At 36.9% G+C, this 23,169-nt stretch overlaps 1 protein-coding gene across 1 annotated transcript in view; it reads right to left on the bottom strand.

Moving 5' to 3' along the window:
* The window catches only part of TPP2 (tripeptidyl peptidase 2), a 56,470-nt gene that overhangs the window by 14,399 nt on the left and 18,902 nt on the right, over positions 1-23,169 (bottom strand). The window contains exons 14-25 of the mRNA XM_009288443.1: positions 21,907-22,075; positions 19,789-19,946; positions 18,165-18,241; positions 17,122-17,228; positions 16,153-16,307; positions 14,881-14,997; positions 13,380-13,480; positions 11,256-11,352; positions 10,847-10,984; positions 8,781-9,025; positions 8,504-8,582; positions 6,504-6,542 (exon numbers count right to left, since the gene is read on the bottom strand). Coding sequence (XP_009286718.1) covers positions 6,504-6,542; positions 8,504-8,582; positions 8,781-9,025; positions 10,847-10,984; positions 11,256-11,352; positions 13,380-13,480; positions 14,881-14,997; positions 16,153-16,307; positions 17,122-17,228; positions 18,165-18,241; positions 19,789-19,946; positions 21,907-22,075 — 1,482 coding nt within the window. The remainder of the gene's footprint in view (positions 1-6,503; positions 6,543-8,503; positions 8,583-8,780; positions 9,026-10,846; positions 10,985-11,255; positions 11,353-13,379; positions 13,481-14,880; positions 14,998-16,152; positions 16,308-17,121; positions 17,229-18,164; positions 18,242-19,788; positions 19,947-21,906; positions 22,076-23,169) is intronic.

The raw sequence follows: 23,169 nt of genomic DNA on the forward strand, positions 1-23,169 counted from the left end.
AATTTTTAAAAAAGCCTCTCCCCAAACAGTGAGGGCACATGTCCCGGTATTTTACATATAGGATATTTTGCAGAGAAGATCACTTAAGTATAAATCCTCTAGATACCATTACTCTGTTGCAACATTGTGCAAAACATTGTGTTGCATGCTCAATTGCTGTGGCAATTTAATTATTCATACCAATTATTCCAAAATACATTTGTGGGAATATGTCTCCCATAAACCAGGTCAGTGTTGCATAATGAAATGAAATCTTGTGCACAAGATGGAGTTATTTCAGGTTACTTAAATAGTGAGTAAAAAGGTGACTGTTAGAAACTGCTATGTATAACCTTTAAACAATGGACTTCAACATTACACTTCTGAAACTATTCAAGAACATTGATGCAGAACAATTTTATTTGAATTGATAGTTCAGAGAGACCAGCAGCTTGCTATGGGTTACTGAAAACAATACTGGTAAGAGAAAGTGACATCAATATTCCCTTAAAACAATTTTGCCAGCTACTTAATATGTAATCACAGATGAACCACAAAATTTACATTTACTTTTTTTTTTTTTTAAAACCTAGTTTAGATCACTAACCTACATTAAAATGTAGCTTTCACAGGAACTACCCTGCACACGTGCATTTCAAGTATGAAGTGCATAAGCAGGCAGTACATCTAAATAAGACTTCAGCAAGACCTAGGCCAGAGCATGACAGAACAGGGCATGGAGGCAAGCACATGTAGTGGAAGATACAGAAGTCAGGAACATGGTATGGGGCTGGCTAAGGTAGTGAGAACGGTAGAAAGCAACAACGTAGTTCATTAAAGCAAACCAAACATTTTAAGATGCCTAAGAAGTTAGTTGAGCACAAAAATCTGAGTAAGTAGTTTACAGTGTTTTTTAAAAGACGTCCTCTATTGAGACATACTTTCCTAAGAAAGAAACCTGCCTTCCTAGAAATATTCTTCTAATATTTCAGAATTTCTGTCTTGAAAGTCCTCTTCAGTCTTACTTGGCAACATATGTTTGGAGTTATGTATCTAAATGGCCTCTGCATTCTCAAGCCTTGTCTATACAAGAAGGCTCTACTATGCTGGTTTAAGTTTCAAACTTAGCGCGATTACATTAACAAAATCCCACTTATGTGGATGAACACTTTCATTTAAGAGACCAATTTTAAGTAGCTAAACCATCAACAGTAAAATGTCATCTCCCCATTCTCTCAGCTAGGTACTTTTGGTCTCATGAGACTCTGCAAGCATCACAAGCTATGACTATTGAAAGGAAAACAATGAGCTTCAGACCTAGGCACCCTCCTTTTTCCAAAGAGCTTACAGAAAAAGAGGTGCACTCTTCTCTACAGACATCAGACATTTCATGGGATAAATAAGGTTTAGGTGCTTATCACATTTAACTAGACTATCACAAGACCCTAAGATGGACTGAAGGCTTCTTTCTTCTCTTTATTCTGTCTGTAAACACCAGCATAATTTATAAAACTTGGCAAACCCCTAGATACCAGAAGATCCCAGAATGACACTGTCATTGCCATTACAGAAACATTCATCATTAGAGATTAAGGAGAAGAAAGGCAACTCTTCACAATTCAGCACTTTAATCTGTTTTCTTATTCAAATTTCACTCTAACTGTTCCACAGCAACAGAACTGCTAGAGTAGTGTACTGGATTTGATTTTATATATACACCTATAAAAAGACAGAGCTATAAACAGAGAAAGGCAGCGAGCAAGCATGTTATCCAACTGAAAAAATTACTTTAAGGAAACTTTCAAATTAATGAGAAAGTTGCCTTTGTTTATCCTCTAATAAAAATTAAGCAATGTTAAAAACTTTGGAAGCATATAGGATATGCACTTTGGTCTGTGCACTCTGTGCATAGTTTGATAAGCTTCAGTGAGCTTACTTTTAACTAGAACTACAAACTGCATACATCAACAGTATGTACAATGCCCTCAAAACAGTCACCTCTTAAAAGAGCTTAATTAACAGTTAACTTTGTTTAAAGATTAAAATTTAGATTTTTGTCCAATGATTCAACATCTGGTACTTTATGTGGAAAAGACATATGAACTATTGTTATTTGTACTTTAAAGCATTCACAGTAAAACTAACCACATCCCAGGTCTCATTTTCCATTTAATAGATATCATGCACATCTGCATGCACACACAGTTGACTGTGCATATGGAATTTGTATCTACTTTAAGATGCATACAATTTGTGCAACGTTGCTTATTTTTACAGCAATACTCTTACTTAATTGAAAATGAATGAAGTTTCTTGAAGTCACCAGCCAGGCTTACACAAAATTAAATCAGACATGTACTTCATCGTATTTTTGAAGGCCTCCTGATTAAACAGGGACAGTGTCTTAATGCTGAAAGGAAGTCATCCTTTTACATTTGACTTCACAATGGTATTTATTAGTCTTCCACTAGTACTTATCAATATCTGCATAATGCATTTTTTGCTTCAAACTGGAGGAAAGGATGGCAGAGTAGGAAGAAAGATGTAGAAATTTTCTATCTCTTAGCTACTTGTTACATATGGCTGTTCAAAAGCTGCATTATTTAAAACAACAAAAAAATTCTTCTTACAGACCAGAAAAAGTCAATGATCTGTTTTCATTCTAACTATGTTCAGGAGAAAACTTGGAGACAAGGGGGGAAAAATAATCAGATGTAACTGCATTACAAAAGTTAGGTTGTAAAAGAAGAAAAGTACATAGAACCAATTTGTTTTTCACATGGTTGTTTAGCACGTGCCTCCCCATTAAAGACCAAGGGCACTCCTAAGGGTACATCAGCTTCCCAAGCCACGACAGTAGGGTACTCTACTTCAGTGGGGATCAGTTCAAAGGAAAAACATCACTGAATTCTGAACTTCATACATATCACAGGTTCAGTAGTCAGACAGAAAGGATTTTATTTTTTTTTGTTTTTAAGTCCAGACACACTGAAAACAGGAAGACATTAAGTAAAAACCCATGCCCAAGGGTTGTTTTGGGGTTTTTTTAGATAAAACTAAGTTCCCCAGAATAGCTCTTCGAGCAGAAAATTATAGATTAGGCATACGATTCTGCTGTATATGTCTAGTAAAACAAAGACACCTGCTTATTCTGTGGAAAGAACCCACTGACATTTTTGTCCAGTTATAAAAGAATTAACTATGCGCTTTGAAAAATTAGGCTGCTATTTCCTGGCATAACCTCAAACTGCTCTCATGCAAAACAGAGAAGCTGGTGAAGTATGGGCTGGATGAGCAGTCAGGTGGATTGAAACCTGCTGAGTGGCCAGGCCCAGAGGGTGGTGATCAGCAGCACACAGTTGGAGGCCAGTAACTAGCAATGTACTCCAGGGATCAATACTGGATCAAATCCTGTTCAACATCTTCATTAATGATCTGGATGATGGGGCAGAGCGCACCCTCAGCAAGTTTGCAGATGACACCAAGTGGCTGATACAGCAGAGGGTTGTGCTGCCGTCCAGAGGGACCTTAACAGACTGCAGAAATGGGCTGTCAGGAACCTCATGCAGTTCAACAAGGAGAACTGCAAAGTCTTGCACCTGGAGAAGAATAAACCCAGGCACCAGTACATGCTGGGGGCCACACAGCTGGAAAGCAGCTTGGCAGGAAAGGACCTCGAGGTCCTGGTGGACACCAGCTTGAACATAAGCCAGCAATGTGCCCTTTCGGCAAAGAAGGCTAATGGTATCCTGGGCTGCATTAGACATACTACCAGCAGGTCAAGGGAGGTGATCCTTCTCCTCTACTCTGCACTGGTGAGGCCACACCTGGAGTACTGTGTCCAGTTCTGTGCTCCCCAGTATACGAGACATGGATGTACTGGAGAGTGTCCAGTGAAGGTCCACAAAGATGAGGGACTAGAGCATCTCTCCTATGAGGAAAGGCTGAGAAAGCTGGGACTGAGAAGAGAAAGCATTTGGGGATTGATCTCATCAATCTGTGTAAATATCTGTAGGGAGGGTGACAGAGAAATCCAGACTCTTTTCAGTGGTGCACAGTGACAGGACAAGAGGCAATGGCCACAAACAGAAACACAGGAGGTTCCCTCTGGACATCAGGAAATACTTTTTCACTGTGGGAGTGACTGAACACTGGGCACAAGTTGCCAGAGAGGTTGCGTAGTCTCATCAGGAAATCTTTTTCACTGTGGGAGTGACTGAACACTGGGCACAAGTTGCCAGAGAGGTTGCGTAGTCTCCACCCTTGGAGATATTCAAAAGCTGTCTGGGCATGGTCCTGGGAAACTAGTTCTAGGAGGCCCTGCTCAAGCAGGGGGATTAGACCAGATGACCTCCAGAGGTCCCTTCCAGCCTCAGCCATTCTGTGATTCTGTGAAAATAAAAGTACTTTCAAACAACCAGAAATGCCCACCCTGGATTTCTGGTAGTGTCATGCACATAGGTGCAAGCTAACAAGTTCCTCCCTCCTCAACTGAAAAAAAAATAAATAATTAAAAAAAAAAAAAAAAAGAAACAAGAGGCACTTTCCACAGACTAGTCACCAGTATCAGAGCAAAACACAAACATAAAATAAAAATGGGACTTGTAAATTAACACTCCTGATCCTACAAGAGGGCCTGGACTTGTCTCTGGAAAATAGGAAAAATCCACACACACCTTTTCGACTGACTGGGTCACAAAAGAAATATGTAAACAGGTTTTCCATGCTGGAAGACATCTTAACCACATGTAAACTTATGACAGGGCAGGGTAAATATTCAAAACTTGTAAACTAGGAGGCCCTCAAAGTTGGATTCTCAGAAAAATATATTCATTAATGGAGCTCTTATGGATCAATACTCTCAAATACACTATGTTTTATTTATTTGCTGCTAGTACACTGATGCCTCATGAATAATAGGTGAAAGTATCACAAGAAAAACAGTTTTTATTTTGGCTTGGGTGGGTATACTGCTGAGATCTGAACACAAAACTCTGTTCTAAAAACAAAAGAAAAAAACCAGAACATGCAACCCTTTGGATCTGTTTAATAGGTTTTATTATGCAAATTAAATTATGATTAGAGTTTAACTCCCTTGTTAGAGATTCACTTAGTGAAGATTTTATACCCCTATTCATCAGGAAGCCGTGCATTCACATGGGATTTTAAATCATCTTTCTAAAAGTGATCTGCATAATTTTCAGACGCAGTATGAAAATAAAATTGCAGCAACGCGCATTAAAATCCTTCTAGGTTTTATTATGCAAATTAAATTATGATTAGAGTTTAACTCCCTTGTTAGAGATTCACTTAGTGAAGATTTTATACCCCTATTCATCAGGAAGCCGTGCATTCACATGGGATTTTAAATCATCTTTCTAAAAGTGATCTGCATAATTTTCAGACGCAGTATGAAAATAAAATTGCAGCAACGCGCATTAAAATCCTTCTTGTAAAGCCTAATCACATTCCCACACAGTTATTACACCAAGACCAGAGTAAGTTAGCAGGCTCAGTTACCAGCTCACTATTAACAAAATAACTGATTACAGCAATAAACTGTGTTATTCATGATTCTCATGCCTTATTTCTAACAAGAATCCTGACTAATTTGCATGTCACTCCAGAACACTGTACCTTGAAAACAAAAGAATGTAAATAGCCTCATAACTTAAGAACAAAACAAGAAAAATAAACCAGTAGCCTTATAAAGGCAGCCTATTAAAATAGTTCTTCGGGGTTTTTTGTTGGTTGTTTGGGTTTTTTTTGTTTTGTTTTTTTAATAAAGGCTGTTTCCTTCTCTGACTGCTGGCAGAAATTGTATTAACCTAATGTAAAAATATGAGAAAGCACAATATTAAACACTGCTATGTTAGAAGTCACTCACTCCCTACCTGAAATATCTTATACACACTCCAAAATTATTTCTGTAAATTCTACTACCTGCTCCATCACTGTATAAACTCTAGCCTATAACAAGTTATATTCAATTTGAGTAGGATGATGAATTGAGAGACTTTTCAATCAAGTCCATCCCTCTAAGAAAAAAAACTTCTTGCTACAGTATGTTTTTTATGACTGTAATAAAGCCAGCTCTCAATTCAGTAGAGTTGGTATATAGTTAGATATTCAATTCTACACCAAAGTGTTAGGTTTGTATTCAGTTCTCAATTTCCAGACAGAATAGAATAGGCAGAAACACTTGCCACAGAAAATCTTGACCACAAACACTGAAGATTCCTGAGTATTTCATAAAAAGAAAAATTACAGACCACTAATCACCACATGCATTTTTACAGCACTTATTGCAGAAGTATCCAGATGCTCACATGCCTCTCAGCTTTGTATTACAGTAGTGTTTTGTCATTCTACCAGTAGACATACTTAAGGTGCTGAAGTAAATAGCTCAGGACTAAGCAGGTAGATGAGGGAGACAAATCAAAAAACAATACTGGTAGACAAATTCTTTAAGTCATATGCAAAAAGACTTAAGTATATCTTTTTCAAAAACTAACATTCAGTACCTTTTTAAATTTTCCTTGTCGCTTTGCTGCAGACTGCCCCTGGGAGTTAGAATAACATACTGTAAGAAAACATGCACACACCACACAGGATGGAGACACCTTCTCTGTACAATTATGGTTATACTTACAACCTACAGACTTTTAAACTTTTAGAGTCACATCTATGATCAAACATGCTCTTAAAGCATGCTCTTTCAGGTTTTTAAAATTAATAAAACAATGCATTATTGTGTATACAGTCCATTATTCCTGTAAGACAAGCAAGTGTTGTTAACCACTTAGCTTAAATTAATAAATTACAGAAATTCAGCCTCAAAAGTGTAGATTTTAGATTTTGACTGTTTAGTGGCATTGTTCTATTTCATAACAAATATACAGAAATTAGATAGATTTTTCCCTCACGTTGCATCCACTTGCTGACCTAGAGACAACTTTGCTGCCTAGTTCTCCTTTTTTGTCTCCTGGTACATACTGAGGTTCACTAAAGGCAGTAGAAAGTATCTGATGCTATTTGATACCATCCTTTTTCCAGTGAAATATGACCATAACAGTAATGCCTTAGACTATGACATGAGACACGCCTCAGCTAGGATTTCTCTCCGTGTAAGCTCTTAAGTATTCTTCATCACATGAAATTTGACTGGCAATACCTACCTACCTCCTACTTCCCATGCCAGAAATCACTGTATATAACCACTTAGTCTGGTTTTAAAATGAGATAGACGAAAATTACAACCGATAGTTGTTCAAGGAAGTGCAGAATTCAAGTTAGGGAAACTATACTACTACTGTAATGGATTTACCATGGGTTTCATAAAAGTATACTTGCAACCTTGCCGGAATCACACAAGACTTGCAACCTTGCCAGAATCACAAAGAAATTAAAGTATTTTATTATAAAACTAAGTATTTTAGAGTTCTTAGTTACTGGGTTTTTCCTCATTGATACATAAATTCTCCTGACAGACATTATCTAACCTGCAGTTACATGCAATCTGCCCCAAAAGTACTACCTACAACCAAATCAGATTGAATGAACTAAACTTTTCTACTCAACAAGATCTAAAAAGGTATGTGCCCACCTAATCACAGAAACTTATTTTCTATGAAAACATACTCTAGTTTTATACATGTTGTTCAGTCACATCTAGTGATATATGGACATAGATGAACTACCTCTAAATACTAACAATCACCAGCATTGATTCAAATTTATTCTCAGCTTTGCCATCTATTTAAAAATAGCTAAGGGAACCTCCTAAATTCCTTAGCACCAGATACACACAAGAGCGATCTGGTTACTCTGATCACTGTTGCACTACAGATTCATACAAGTTAGAAACCAGTTTCTACAGGATGCTACATTATGAGCAAAAAAACCCTACAGCTTTTTTCTAGCATCACATACAGAGATCTTACATCATTCTGTTGGAGCATACAGTCATATTAGTGGTTGACAACATCAGTGTGCAGCAGGTAAGAATATCTGCTTATGCATTTGAGTCAGCAAAATTCCTACTACTTTGTAACAGTAACATGTAGGTGTTAAGAAAGTACATATTTTTGCTGAAAATTGTATGCATGCAAGGAAGAGTATAGCTGTTTATTAGAGAACCAACATGCACAGAACAATATATATGGACGTATTTTTCATTCAAAAATTATACTAAGCTAGGCAATTACACAAAATCACTTTTAAAGGCTTCACACCAACAAAAAAGCAGTTGCTTCTAGAAACACAAGGATTCAGAGTGAAAGAATTAGAATTCAAAATTTAGGAAACGCAATTAAATTTGAAAAGATAAGATGGAAATAAAAATAGAACTACTTCAAAGTTACTCTGACTTTATAATGAAACAACTGCTTCTAAAATATGTTATCTTACTAAACCTAGTGCTCTTTAAAATACTAAAACCATGAAATACAGCACTTCCTGGCATGCCATTTACTCGCTTCAAAAGTTTCAGAAAAAGAAGCCATCGTCCATCTCAAATACTCACAGCTTTCTTTCCAAGTTCTGTTTTAGACAGTGTAAGAGCTCCTGCAAGATAACATCCTGGTCCTGCTCCTTTAGGTATTCTATTCAAAGAAAGAAAGTTCAATGTTAAAACCAGGTTAATGTTCCATGGGGACTACAATAAAGAACCCAGAGTGAAAGAGCAACACAAGAGGAATTACCAAGCCTAAACAGGTAGACGCTATCAAAGTATCATTTTAGCTAGGTGCAGAGGCAGCTGGTTAGATGTAGATGAGAAAAACAGGACTTCAGTAACTTACTTGTCATCAGGCAGAGATGTAACAAAGAATGGCTGACTGTGTTTTGGTGGTAATGTCAAACTGTTGGATTTCTTCTTCCCTAAGAGAGCAAGGCTATGGTTTTCATAAATATCTAAGCTCAAGGTACTAGACAACCTGTGAGAAACAATAAATGGAAGGTCTTTGATGCGATCCAGCTCACTGTTCTGTTCGTGACGAATTTGTAACCGAATAGTGTAATCTCCTTTTTCCAGTTTCACAGAATACTGAAAGAAAGAAGTTCTCATAAATATCAAGATTAAATACTTCACCATTCACAAAGAAACCCAGAAATAAGACTGTCATGTTCTTCTTGATCCATATAGCTCTAGCCATTTAAAATATGCTAGATGGCTTAGTTTTGGAATCTCCTGAAAACAGAGTGCTTTCAAGACTTGATAGCAGCCAAAACACATTTTAGATTGACTGAAAAAAAATTAAGTTTTCAGACCACAAAATAGGCTGACATAATTTGTTCCCATTCTAACACTGTATCAACTGCTCAAATAACATCAGATTCTTGCTAGACTATCAGTTCAAAACTTCTAGCAGGTTTGCCTTGATACACTTTCAGTTTACTATGTAACTTTGGGTGCTCTGTGGTTTAGATCACAGGATTATCTTCTACTGTATCAAACATTGTACCAGCTTTCACACTGAGGGACCCAGTATTCCTGTGAGATTTAAGGCTGCAGTTTAAAGAGCTGACAGACTCTTCAGTTATTTATTACATTTATTATCCTATTCAGTTAGGAATATGCAGATAACAATCTCCATTTATAAAAAAAAAAGCTCCCCCCCCAACCCCAAGCCCCAGACTCTCAAATTTTTAGTTTTGAAAACATTCTTTTGTTTCTATCAACCTAAAGGGGCACCGTGTGGATGTTTTGAGCAGTAGCATGCTAAGTTTCCTTTCTGCTGCTGCTGTTATAATACAAAAGGCAGCCCTAAGTAAAAAGGGATACTAATTCAGAACTACCCTGCTCCCAGAATCTCCCTCTCCTGGGTCAGGGAGTCATGCTTCCTGTTGGTATTTCTATCTGGACTAAATAATTTTGAATTGCTTTAGAATCGTTCTATGATGCACAACACCAGATATTTACAGCGTGGTGGTCCACCAGGCATAGGTAACAGACTACTCTGGTGATTTTTAGATTTTATAGCACCTTAAAAATGCAGGTTAAGGAATAGAAGTTAAAATGAAGCAATTTCTGAAATTCATTTATAAGATTCAAAAGACATGCTTTAAAGTTGATCTTTTGTACACTTCCAGAATGATCAATCTATCAAAATAAACATTCCATTGATGAAGTTCAGCTGTGATTTTGGATTGGTAAAAAATAGTTTCAAAACAAAAAAATTATGGAAAACGTTTCTCTTATGCTTTTTTTTTCTTTTTTATCCCCCTCCATCATGATCTAGACACACAGTCTGTTCCAGCAGAAAGAGATTCCCACAGAGGGTACAGTATCTACAAGTCTTGTGCAAAAAAACTCCCTTTGAAAGACAGCAACAGGAAGTAAACCAAGCTATAGCATTTAAAAGGCTGTCTGAAGACATCAACAGCACAGAAGACAGCCTTCATGGATACAGAAGCCTCTGATCTATCAGTGGACAAGTCAGACTACAGAAAAAATAATGGATCCTTTCCACCTTAAATAGAAAAGTTCAAGGTATCATCTTTGTAAAAAACCCAAACATAAAGACAACAAGAACTTGAATTCACTTCTTGAGAAGCACCAGTCAAAACCACAAGAAATCACAAGTTAACAGCTTTTTGTAGAAATAAAACACACCATAACTCTTTCTCCTTCCTTGGAAGAGAAAAAAAAAACAACAATGTTCTATTTCATGGAAACAAACCTGTCACTACTTTTTTTCATACAAATATATCACCATTGAACCTGTCTTCTTGTGAAGATATAAGAACATTATACCTATGCATCAGGAAATGTTAGGAGCTAACAGCAGACCTGGGAAGTCAAAAAGAATGAAAATTTTCACACTGTGCAGAAAACAGAATGTAAAATAAATACATTACTCTGTACCTGATGTGGATAGGCATCTCCTGAACCCATTTGTCTTTTGTTCTGGTCAAAAATAATCCACAGTTGACTATCAAATTCAGATTCGTACAACAATTCACAAAGAAGTGGACAGCTTGGAGTTACTTCTCCACTCTTAGGCTATTAAAAGAAAGGTCAAAACATTTAATCCACTACTGAATAAAACAAGTACAATCCTTACACGCATATTCAAAAGGATACCTGAACTAAAGCCCATTTCAAGCAACAGTAGCTCCTGAAGAGAACCAAATTAGAATTTTGACTGTAGAGAGTCTAGAGTGTGAATCTAGACCCTGTTTCCGACAGAAAGCTAGTTAAAGTTAAAATCTGGTTTTAGAAAACATGCTATATTTATTAACAACTTTTAAAAAAAACAATGCATAACCCTTACCTGGTGGAAGTTATAGGTCAAAATCATCTCATACAGTTGACGATTATTTGGTAAAATATCTCTGGAGCCCAAAGGTTTTATTTTTGCACTCACTGGTCTGCAGTTAAACAACAAACAACAACAGAAGGTACTCTTGAACATGTATCCTTTATCAAAATTTGTCTTGCTTAAATGGAAGCATATTCTGAAGTACAGTTAAATTCAGCACATGCAATAACATCTCTTAAAATATTGTAACTATCCAGGCAGCATAAATTCCCCAGTCAAAATGAATGGCAGTTCAAAAACAAGGTTTAGTGACATTACAGACACTGCCAAAGAAAGAAGCCAACAGAACTTAGCAAGCACGTCTAAATGCTCAAAATTAAAGGCCATTTAAAAAAAAAAAAAAGAAAAACCAAGAGACATCAGGATTAGGAAGAAAATCAGGTTACTTTACATCTCTAGTATCCACGCTGCAATCAGCACTTTTATTCATAGATTGAAAGATTAATGGCACAGTAATTAGAGGACAGAATAAACAGTTGATAATCGTTTGTTATAGAAGGTTATATCAGAAGAGAATCTGTAAGAGGCCTTACAGAAATCAGAGTAGTAACAGAAGAATGTTAACATGGACTACATAGGTAGTGTATGTTAACTCAGATACAGTTAGGACAAACTATTGTTCAGAGCAGCACAAACACTTTAGACCTTAAGCATCAAAGAATATAGGCTAAATAATAATAATATAGGAAAATCAGGGCTTTGGAAATAAAGAATAGCAGAATGAGGGTGGCCTGGCATCATTTAAGTTTACATTTAATTCATTCTGACAACCTTTTATTACATGATCAAGATTTTTCTGTAAGATTCTGTCAGCTCTTTCATTGCCAAGAGCACAGACTAATCACCCAGTAAAATACCTGTGCCGGGTCAGACCACAGGTCCATTTAACCCAGGTTTCCTAGTCTGGCAGACACCAGATAGACTGCTGACAGAAGACTTAAGAACTGAGTAATACCACACATGATATGTCTCCCTAATACTCACCCTGCCTCCAAGCATTTGAAACTCAAGAGACAGAATGTGAAACTATTAAGTGCTTTTTTCCCCTCTGTGTTATGACTCATTACTTCATTCAAGAGACACTATTCATGCCTTAATTTAAATACATAAATATTTCTCATTAGTCTACTTAACTGCAGTTCATTTACTGTCAGATTAGTGCCTCAAATATTACAAGGAGATAAGAGCATCTCCATTTTACAAACCAAGAATGAGGCAAAGATATATTAGGGGACTGTTTTAGTTCCTCACTTAAGACATATCAAATTGGGTATTTCTGAATCTAACATTAGGTGGCATGTTCATTAAACAATAAACTCCTAGCAACCTCAATTCCAGTTACAGGTATCCAAAAGCCCCCGACAGAGCCCAAGGTCTCCACTGAGAGGTCCAAATAATGGAAAACTTTGGATTACTGACCACTGTGAAATTGTCTGGCCCAAGTCTTAAAAGTACTGCTTAAACTGTATGGCATTTCTTTTTCCTCCTGAAATGATCGACTTTAGTAATTGCTGCACTGGTTAGGAATTTTCCAACAAAGCTTTTCCTCCAAATCAGCATGTGTCAAACTGACAACAGGATAAACACAACCTTCCACACAAAATTCTGCACCAGATCCTACAAAAACACTTCCAATCAAGCAAGAGAGAGAAGACAGCCTTCCCAGATCAAAACTGGGCAGGGTCTGAAGCAGCTGCTTAAAAAAAACCCGCAAAACAACAAAACAGTAGCACCAAATAACTCTACAATTTGTTTCTTTAGATATTAAAGTGCCTTTTACCTCCAAGTGTCTCCTTTGGAAGCAATGGAATATTTTTGTAAATGTTTTTTTAAAAAAACTAGCTTAAGGAAAATAATTTGTATGGAAAAAGTCACTATAATTCTCAAATTTTGTTGAAGTTAAAAGGAACCAAAAAAGAGAATGCTGAGAAATTTTATTAATTGATGCTTCCAAACCTACTTAAAATTTGACAAGAATATTGTTGTTATCCTAAATTTCACAGTTAACTTGTTACTGTTTTAACTATATACGAATAGTTTTTCCACTTTCCCAATACATTTCCCCAGAAACTCTACCTGAGCGTTTGAACCCAGCTTTTCAGATTTATGCATGGAGCAATATCTTCATACTTCAACAGGGACTGAACATCAAATCGTACGATGCCTTCTGAAGCATGCTGAAGAAAGAGTATATAACAATTATGCTTCTGTGCACTTATAACGTCAGGTGTGGACCATCTGATATGTCCCTCAAAAATACAACGCAAGCTGTATTTATCTATACTATAAGAAGTAATACTGCGTGAGTTTGAAAGTGTCACAAGCTTATCTCTATTTTACAACAGCAGATATACTGGGACTTGCAAGACTTTAGCAATTGGAACTAAAGTCTTATTTACACTTTTTTTTCCCCCTTAATTTAAGTACTTTGTACAGAACTATACAAGTCGCACTTCGGGCAGGGCTGGGTTTTATTTGTGCATTTGTGATGATTTTCTTTGAATATGTATTCAATAAATACAAGCGTTATTCATCTAGAATCTTAAAACAAGAATTTTATGGTGCTTCTGCTTAGAATTATTATTACAGAATAGTTTAACTCTGCAAAAAAGAAACAATACTACATACACAGGCTAGCTGCTGTGCACACCACCACCGCCAGCTCTTTCTTTTCCTGCCCTACTGGTTTAAGACCTGGTACCGTAGCACAATGCACCCACTCTTTTTTCCCCAGTTTATTCAGCTCTCAGAGCCTGAATACACCCAAATTCACCCGTGGGACAGCTATAATTTGCTCTGGCCCTTAGTTGAAAAAAAAGGGAGGAGCCAGGATAAATTAGTATGGTGCTGCTTCATGTAGGTATTGCCATCTCAGCTCTCAGAGAGCCCGCTCCTGAGGGAGGCAAAGTCAAGCCAAGCCAGGTTGCACAGGACAGCAAAGAACATAGGAGCAAGACAAAGTACTGTAAATATTATGATACTAATGCTTTTAGCAACTTTTTCAACCCTTTAGTATCACAGAGCCTTAGGAATTATGACACTGCCCATCCACCGTGCCTTCAACTGCCCTAAACGATGAACCTCAAGCCAATCGGCACATCTCAATAAAACACTGAGCAGAAAATAAATTTTAATGACATTTTATTCTGAAAACAGTATGCAGAGTATTGTCTTTTAGCAATGGTAGTCTAGATATTCAAGTTCAAGAACTGTGGTCCCAGCAAAGTTTATTCACACGAACACTTGCTAGTGTAAGTATAGTTACAATTTCAGTCTTTTAGTATGTCCTTTCTGTTGGTGCTGGGTTTGGGTTTTTTGTTTGTTTTTTTTTTCCTTTCTATTTTTTTCCCCTACTGATTTATAATGAAAAGGCATATGAAAAATCCTAAATAATGGTAATGGTCACTTCTGTGGGACTGAACTCCTATTTACCTATTTTTAAGAGAAAACATGAACATCTTGTATAAAGATACTTTTAGTCTTTCTAAATACAGGCAGGAATGAAGACAAGCTTTTTTTATTCTGAGATACCACAGGACTTCAGAATAATTGAAAAAAACCACTCTAGAAAACTTACCATGTTTAGCTGAGGAGTAGCACAAAGTACACCATGGAAAGAAATTGTGTAATTAATGCTAACATCGCTAAGGCTTGCCCACCACCGAGCAACACAGAATTCAATGGTTTTTCCAGCCTGGATAACAAAAGCACAAAGTTGGACTCAAGCTCCCATCTTCCCCTTCTATTCACCCCAGCCTCCCTCATCCCAAGCCAAAAAATTTGGAGTATAGCTCAAAAAAGACCCTGTTATGTCCCATTTACTCCAATTGTGTAGGTTTGTACAGTACCAAGTAAGACATAATACTTGGTACAAGTATACTATACTATACAAGACAGCTCCAATATAATAGGATGACTGATGACCGCATCAAAACAAAAAGTGCCAGGGTATACCCTACAAAGAAAGGTACAGCTTTTAAATGTTACGTCTTCCTTTCCTATCCTTCAAACTAGGCAGACAGGTTAGTTTATAGATGAGTTTAATATGTGTGCCCTAGAAAATGTGTATCAGAAAGAGATCCTACTCTCTGCCTAAATAAGATGATATGAAGCTTGGGAGGTTTGGGGTTTTTTTTGTTGTAGTTTGGTTGGGGTTTTACTGTTGTTGTTTGTTTTTAATTAACATGATAAAATTCACCATGTGTCAGTGGGACAAACTTAACTTAGGGTCCCCCACCTGACACTTTCACAGAGGGTAAGGGACTGAATAGCACAGAAATCATAACCACTCTTACGCTTTAGAGCTATACAACTAAATTAAGCAAGGCAGGAGACAAACTTGAGAAGTGGACTCTGTGATCCAGACCCCTGAACTGTTAGCTCACTCCCTGGTTCTGTTTTGGACTCTTGAGCTAGCATTATTCAAGCTAAGCCTGCTGTATCTAAGCAGTATGAACGTAAGCCAGTCAGTTATCACCTGGCTTCAATATCAAGGAGATGTCCCAGACTACCACATTAAGCACTAAAGGCAAAATATGCTGAACTCAATCTATCCAACAAGTCATAGCCACTATTTGAAAGGGAAACAAACTGGTTTGTATAAACAAGTACCAACAAATTGAAGAGATTAACACATATTATAAGGGCATGACCAAATAATTAAGAAACACTAGCAAGCTATTAGAGATCTTTTCAAAACTGAAAACCAGATACATTCACTACTGTAACAAATGTATAATTTCTTGGGTTTTGTTTTTTCTTTGGCAAAAAAGTCCAGAATGAGTTATGTTATACTGCACTGACATATGAGTTTCTCTCTCTTCCCCCACACCACCCTAAGGTAACTTACTAAGACAGGAAATGCTTCAGTCACTGATCCTTTTTCTGGTAAGGATGAAAATTTGTAGAACTCATGACTTCTATATGCTTTTTGTTTCACTAGCTGAACAGCATGAAGCACAAACTTGGCAGTCACATCAGCTGAACATGAACATACTGTCACTTCTAGATTAAAGAAAAAAATTAAGTTTAGTTTCAAGAGGCAAGAATTTGAGAAGGAAAGCAGAGATTCACCAGGAAAACACTGGTTTCAACAAGTAATTTGTAATTTAAGAAGTTATGCAGTACCCCAAGTGGCTCCATATGTGAATAATGCTTATATATTAGTTATTTACAAAGACCCTTTCAGATGAAGGACAACTAGCTAAATTCAGAGATCAGCTAAAAGAAACATGACTCAACTAAATGGTGAAAATTAATCAGACGGTACAGATGTATAATCTGTACAGGACAGACTGCTGCTGAATTCCAAATTAAGAGTTTTATTACTAACTTCAGCCTAAATGAAAGATTCTTGAAAGGATTATTATTTAGTAATCTCACACAGGAAGACAAGAAAAAAAAAAACCCCTTTTTCTCCTCCTTGCAGAATCATGAGCTACTTGCCCATTATGAAAATCACTTTTTCTTCAGTTAAGACATCTTTCAAGACTATATCCATACACCTTAAAAACTAGGCAAACCTCAGACAGCAATACTTTTCCATAAACATGCAGTATTCCTCTAGTTATGGGCAATCACTTCAGACTGTATTTGCTGGTTTCTAGAAGACTGAGAATCAGGGTTCTACTATACCAGAAACCATGAGATAATTCAAAATCACTCCTCTCAGAACTTAAAATCAAATAAATATTTTACGTATTCATGAGTCAAATCCTTCAGTTCTTATTCAGGCAGAACTCAAAATGATTTCAAAACAACTTTGTCAAGTCTGACAGATGGGATGTTTTTATTCAATTAACGTGGTCATTTCCCTTACCAGCCCACGTAGCTCCCTGTGGAACATCAATGAAGTGCCTTCGGATTTGACCAGGTTTAAAATGAACATCTGTATATGTCAGGTCATAGCTTGATGATTCATCTACTCTGTATGTCAAAAAGAAAACACAAACAGTAATCAAACAAGATGTGAAGCCTTTTTTTTTTCCTAAAGTATTTTTAAATGCAGAAGTATTCTCAGAAAAAAGTGTACAATGAAGATATTTAGTCCTCAGCACCAGTTATTTTAATCCCTACTAGTACAGAATCTGACAGCACAATGTATCGAAAAGATTTAAAACATCAGTTCCACCACATCATGTAGACACCCTCCCTGAAGTTACTGTGATTAAATGTAAATATCAAAGAATCCTAGCTTTCAGTGGATCTGCTTTTCCTGGCTGACTGACTTTCCACTAAAGTAAGCTAAGTTATATAAGTAGTAATATTTCTATGAATGAGTTAGAGAAAAGTTACTTTTTTTTTTCTCTTCAGGGCAGATTGTCCACTGAATAGGTTTAATAAGATACTCTGCTTCCTTATCAACACCACTGAAGTCATATGTTTAAATCAATGATGAGCACAATACTAACTCTCTAAATTCGCTGTATTAAAGTCATGATGGAAGTTTATCCCAATGTTCACCTGCCAAATAACGCCCCCTGCCTTTGTGTACTCTAGTCCACCACTTAGAAATGAAAAAACAAACTCTAGTTGACCTAAACCTATGAGTATATTGATTGATACTTTGCTCAACAAGCCAGAAGTCATCTGTATCCTGATGGACCAGGAAGCTGCTGCCCCGGTGGCTAAACCCACCAGAACACACTGCCTCCTGGCTGCCGGGACCAAAACTACAAAAAAGCCACTGCTGTGTAAGTCTGCCGCGAGAATCTTTTCAGATCTCTGCTCCCTTATCAATGTTAGTAGTAAGTTCAAGAACTCCCAGAGAAAGAAGGTGGTGAAATAAATGACAACAAGTAAAGTGGGTACAGAAAACTAAACTAAACTTAAAAAATGAAGATAAAGCCTGGTTTTACTGACCTTGTTGGTATAACAACTGTTATTGGAACTCTGAACAGGGGGCCTGCATTAGGCATTGCTATATCATATCCACACACCTAACAAAATAAAACACAGTCACTTAAAATCTTTGGTCAAAATGGAATTATAGAAGACAACATTAAACTTAAACTAGTTGCAGAGTATTTTGAATCTTTGTAGTTATCACTGAGAAAGAAAGATCTTCATTTGACCACTGTCACTCTAGAAACAGTAAAACAGCAATATTCACCAAGAAAAAAAATAAATTAGCTTTCACACTTATACTCATTTCAGTCTTTCCCCAGAAGTTTTCAAGCTTTCAACCCACATTTGACAGTCCCTGTATCAAAAGCTCAACCTAGTTTCAACTCAGAATTTGTCCCAAACAGCCTTATTATTTCAGCTATTCTTGTTGTATTAAAAATATTTTAATCCTTGTTCTCCAGGATTATGTTTGAGAAAATACAATTCGATTTACCATGCCATTCATGGCCAAGCTTTAAATACTATCTCTAAAAATTTGTTCCATCATCACTTTGCTAAAATGTTCTCAGCGGTAGCACAGAAGACTTGCAACTCTAAGCATCTTAAGCAAGTCACTTCTAAACAGCAAGTTGATATCACCTTCATTATGATAAACTACAATGCAATGGAAACATTTCAATGTTAATATAAAGTTTGGGATGAGGATGGAGAGGGATGAAAAATATTTTTTGTTAGCGGGTTTCTTTTGCCAGAGTGAAAGAGGATGGTTGGGAGAGAAAATGAGAAATGTAGTGGCTTTTGTATTAAATTTGTCCAAATTTGAACATAGCCTCTAAAAGTCAGCAAAATGCTTCTGCTGTACAGAGCCATTACCACACATTCTTCTCATTCACCTTCCAAAATGGGATGGGGTAGAGGTGAGGAAACAGGAAAATAGGTTGCATCACTGTACCCAAGCAACTCCTCAAGGAAAAGCAAAATCTTGGGTGCATATAAGACTGCATGGCAACACCACAAAAGCTAACGTAGCCTCTAAAAGTCAGCAAAATGCTTCTGCTGTACAGAGCCATTACCACACATTCTTCTCATTCACCTTCCAAAATGGGATGGGGTAGAGGTGAGGAAACAGGAAAATAGGTTGCATCACTGTACCCAAGCAACTCCTCAAGGAAAAGCAAAATCTTGGGTGCATATAAGACTGCATGGCAACACCACAAAAGCTAGGCCAGTCCTTAAGCCACCACAGAAAGGGAGAAATATTTAAGACCTCATAAAAACACAAATCTCCATCCTCAGTAATAATACAGGACTGAGCCAGGTAGTCAAAGGTGAAAATATACCCAGAGAAAGAACCTTAATGAATGGTTATTTATTTGGTTCATATTTTCTATATGCTTTTATTTTTTTTAAACACAGATACTCAAAGTCCCATTGGCATGTGCTATACAATGCTGTATAGCGTAACTATTGCTGAACCCTGGGTTCAGCCTGTCTAGTGAAATGGACTGTGGCAGTATTTTCTGGTCTGTACAGCGCACAGCTTTTATCTCCTTAAAAATTACTTCTATAAAAAGCTGATAGAGACCACATGAAAAGGAAAGGGCACACAATCTTGCTTAGAACACTAATACTTCAATACCTCTGTATAATGTAGTCCTTCTCTCAGGCCACGTGGATCCACACGAATATTTATGTGTCGACACTGGTTCATAAGCTCTAAATGACTAGGACACTGGACCCACGGTGCATTTGAAGTTAAAGCTAAATGAAGCTGGAGAGATATTCTTTCAGTGTTTTCTGTCAAGAAACAAATTTTAAAACCAGTTCAATAAGACAAATATGTGATCATATTCTACTATAACACAGGTTACCATTAAAACGTACACATCAATAAAATGTAATAGGAACCAATTCCTTAGGGCCCCTGGATGTCAGATCCTCCACAAAGGACAGTGTTCTATGTTATTTCTTTTAACTTGAGAAAAATAGATTAGCAGCAGTGTACGGTAAAATAAAGGTTGTACCCGACTTTGAAATTTCCCCCCACTGAAACAGTCAAACCTGACAAAGTCAAAGGTACGCTAGTAAGCAACGCTTCAGTTACCCACAACAGCAGCAGTTACCCACAACAGACTGGAAGCAGGCATAAACTTTCTTGTAGAGATACAAAGTCTTGCCTAATGCAGAGAAATACAATAAAAAGCAATTGTACTGATTCTGAAGGTTATGCTAATTACCAAATTACATTATAGAGCAACCTAAGCAAGAGGTAAAGTCTATTAAAAAATTACTATGATAATCTAATCTGACTTTGCAAACAGTCAATTTAGCTCATTCCGCAAATTAGCTTCCATGTCAAAAAAGCTACAGGTTAAAGCACAGCTTCCAGAAAAACATCCAACCCTAATTAAAATGTTTTAGTGATTAAGAACCAGCTTTCTCCTGCTCTAAAGATTAATGACACTTTGAAAAAAAATTTCCACGTTTCCTAGTCCTAATTAACCGTAGCTTAATTTTCAGACATTTCATTACATCTTTGTTAAGTAAAGAGCATTATTATCAGTTGTAATTCCCTCATAGGCACATGAGAAGCAATAAAAGCTCAAAGAGAACTTCAAAGACAGACTGAGCAGACCAGCCTCCCTTAATCTCTTACTACAGTTTCTCAAACTCAGTCTTGTTGAAGACACCAGACAGCACAGAAATAACAACTGGACAGGTACTAGGGAAACATCATCATGCTACAAGCCAGTCATCCATTACAAATGTCTAACTGTTTTCAGATTGTTTGCTTCCTGCAGAAGAGTCTATCGTACAATTATTTTATTTCTCTGTGTCACATGGTAAATTTAAAAAGCACCAATTGCAATGTAACCTGTCAAACAACTAAGTTACTCTGAGTCAGTAACCTGTCCTGATTCATATGCTTTCTTTCCCTAAAGAAACTCACCCCTTTGTCACATACCAACCTTCGTGGGGAACACTGGTTTTAGGAAAGGAATTAATCTCAGTAACAATCTCTTACATGCATCATTTTTTGAATACAAGTTAATTCAGTCCCTCAGTGAGTTCCAATTTGTATTTAATAAAGTAAAGCAGGGCAAAATGGTTTATGGAGAAAAGATGTCAAACCTTATTTTGATTTGCACAAGTTACTTTTACCCTGTTAGTAAGTAACTAAAACCTATATCAATTCCTGTATTGCCTTCAGATATATTTATGTTTATCCATTATTAGATACTGAATGTAAGTCTAGTTTGTTAAACTAGCATTTTTCTCAGGTTGTGGAAACTTAAAGTCCAAATCTAGAATTTTTAGTCTTTAAATAATTGAGAAACTAATTTCTGGCTAAGTTCTTTCATCTTTAGAACAGTAATCATTCTTTGTCAAGAGTTATCTACAACAAAAACCCTGAAGTTCTACAATTTCATGAAACATTAGGGATATTTGATTATTTTTCCGTATTATTCCCTGGCTCCACAACTTTGCTTTAAATTTCTTCAGAACAAAGAGAGATCCCTTTTTTCAGTGAGAGGAAGCATGAAGCAACAGACTTCCCCAAAACATGGAAGTGCTGCAGTTTTAAGTCTGAGGTTAGAATGGAAAAGTTGTTTAGCTGCATGCCTTCATTTACCATAAAATTTAGAGTTGCACTTGCTCCTTTTACAGTACAGATTCCTATCATTCCTTATCATCACAGGTTTTTTTTTAAAGATTACACTTTTTCCCCCCCCCCCCCGCAAAAGCTCTTTCCTACCTGTATTCTCAGGAAACACAGGTTCTATGCCAACCCCATGATCAGAAGGTGCAGCTATCTGGGCAGGATCTCTGAGGTAGATTCCACGGTTGCTGCCAACAGTAACCGTAAAGCCTATGTTACTTGTGAATGATGAATTCTGAATGAGGTAGTCATAGGCTTTATCAACCTGTTAGAAAGAACACATTCTAAATTAACAACTTTCAACTTAATAGTAATTTATGTGTATTATCTTTAGTATGAAGTGCTCAGCAAGCACAGCAACAAACAGTGAAGTAACTCACATGCTACCTGAGCCACACTGATTGCACCTTACACGATACTCAGTATAGAAAATGAGGCAACATTTTCAGTCTGCAACAGCCACACAGAGCACAGAAAGTCAAGAACATTAAAAAAAAGACAGACAAATCTCCTTTGCTATAAACCCATCAAAAGATGCATAACCAAAGTTTTCAGAGATGACTTCAAAGACAAAGACGACTTCAAAGCCCAGACCTACTATACTAATTTAGGTGTCTTTCTCATATGTGGAGCAACACTAGTTAAACATTTAAACCTTTTATACAATCCAACAAGTTGAGCAGTTCAGAAGAGACAAGCAATATGGGATGCCCATATAAGTTTTATATACTGATACGAAATAAGAGAATCAGGTCATGAAATCCAGCCCTGGATTTAAGTAAATGAGCTGTCACAGTAAACTCAGATGACAAGCTCACCTTTCTGTTTTAAAAAGACACCCTTCTATCTCGCTTTCTATTCTACTGACTCCAAAAATGTTACATTCTCTTCTACTTCACAGTGAGCTACCTTCACCAGCAGAGATTAGGGCACTCTCCTTTGAGACAAGTGGGCATCCAACAGCCTCGGTCTCCCAGATCAGAGTTTTAACACATGCTTTTAATCACAGACTACTAAATCATAAGTTATGACTGGTGCATTTCATTTTTCTGTGGCAATGTTTTTTATTTGATATGGCTACCACCATTGTTGCTTTCTGTATCAAACTCAGTGTTACAGATGTGCTTAGTGGACATTACCTACTAGGTTCTAGCACCCCCAGAACGTGAGTTTAGGGCTAAGCATTTAATATCTAGCATGTTTAAGCATGAGAGCAAAATCTCAGTACCTCTATTTGGCTAGGATGGGAGTGACTGTAGGCAAGAAACAGCAGCAGCTCTTTAAGAACCTAAGCTCATGCACTGGGACGCTGTCATTCACTATGCCTTCATCATACAAAGGATCACATCACAGATTTCC

Source organism: Aptenodytes forsteri, unplaced genomic scaffold (genome assembly GCF_000699145.1).
Source record: "Aptenodytes forsteri isolate BGI_AS27 unplaced genomic scaffold, ASM69914v1 Scaffold123, whole genome shotgun sequence".
NCBI lineage: Eukaryota > Metazoa > Chordata > Aves > Sphenisciformes > Spheniscidae > Aptenodytes > Aptenodytes forsteri.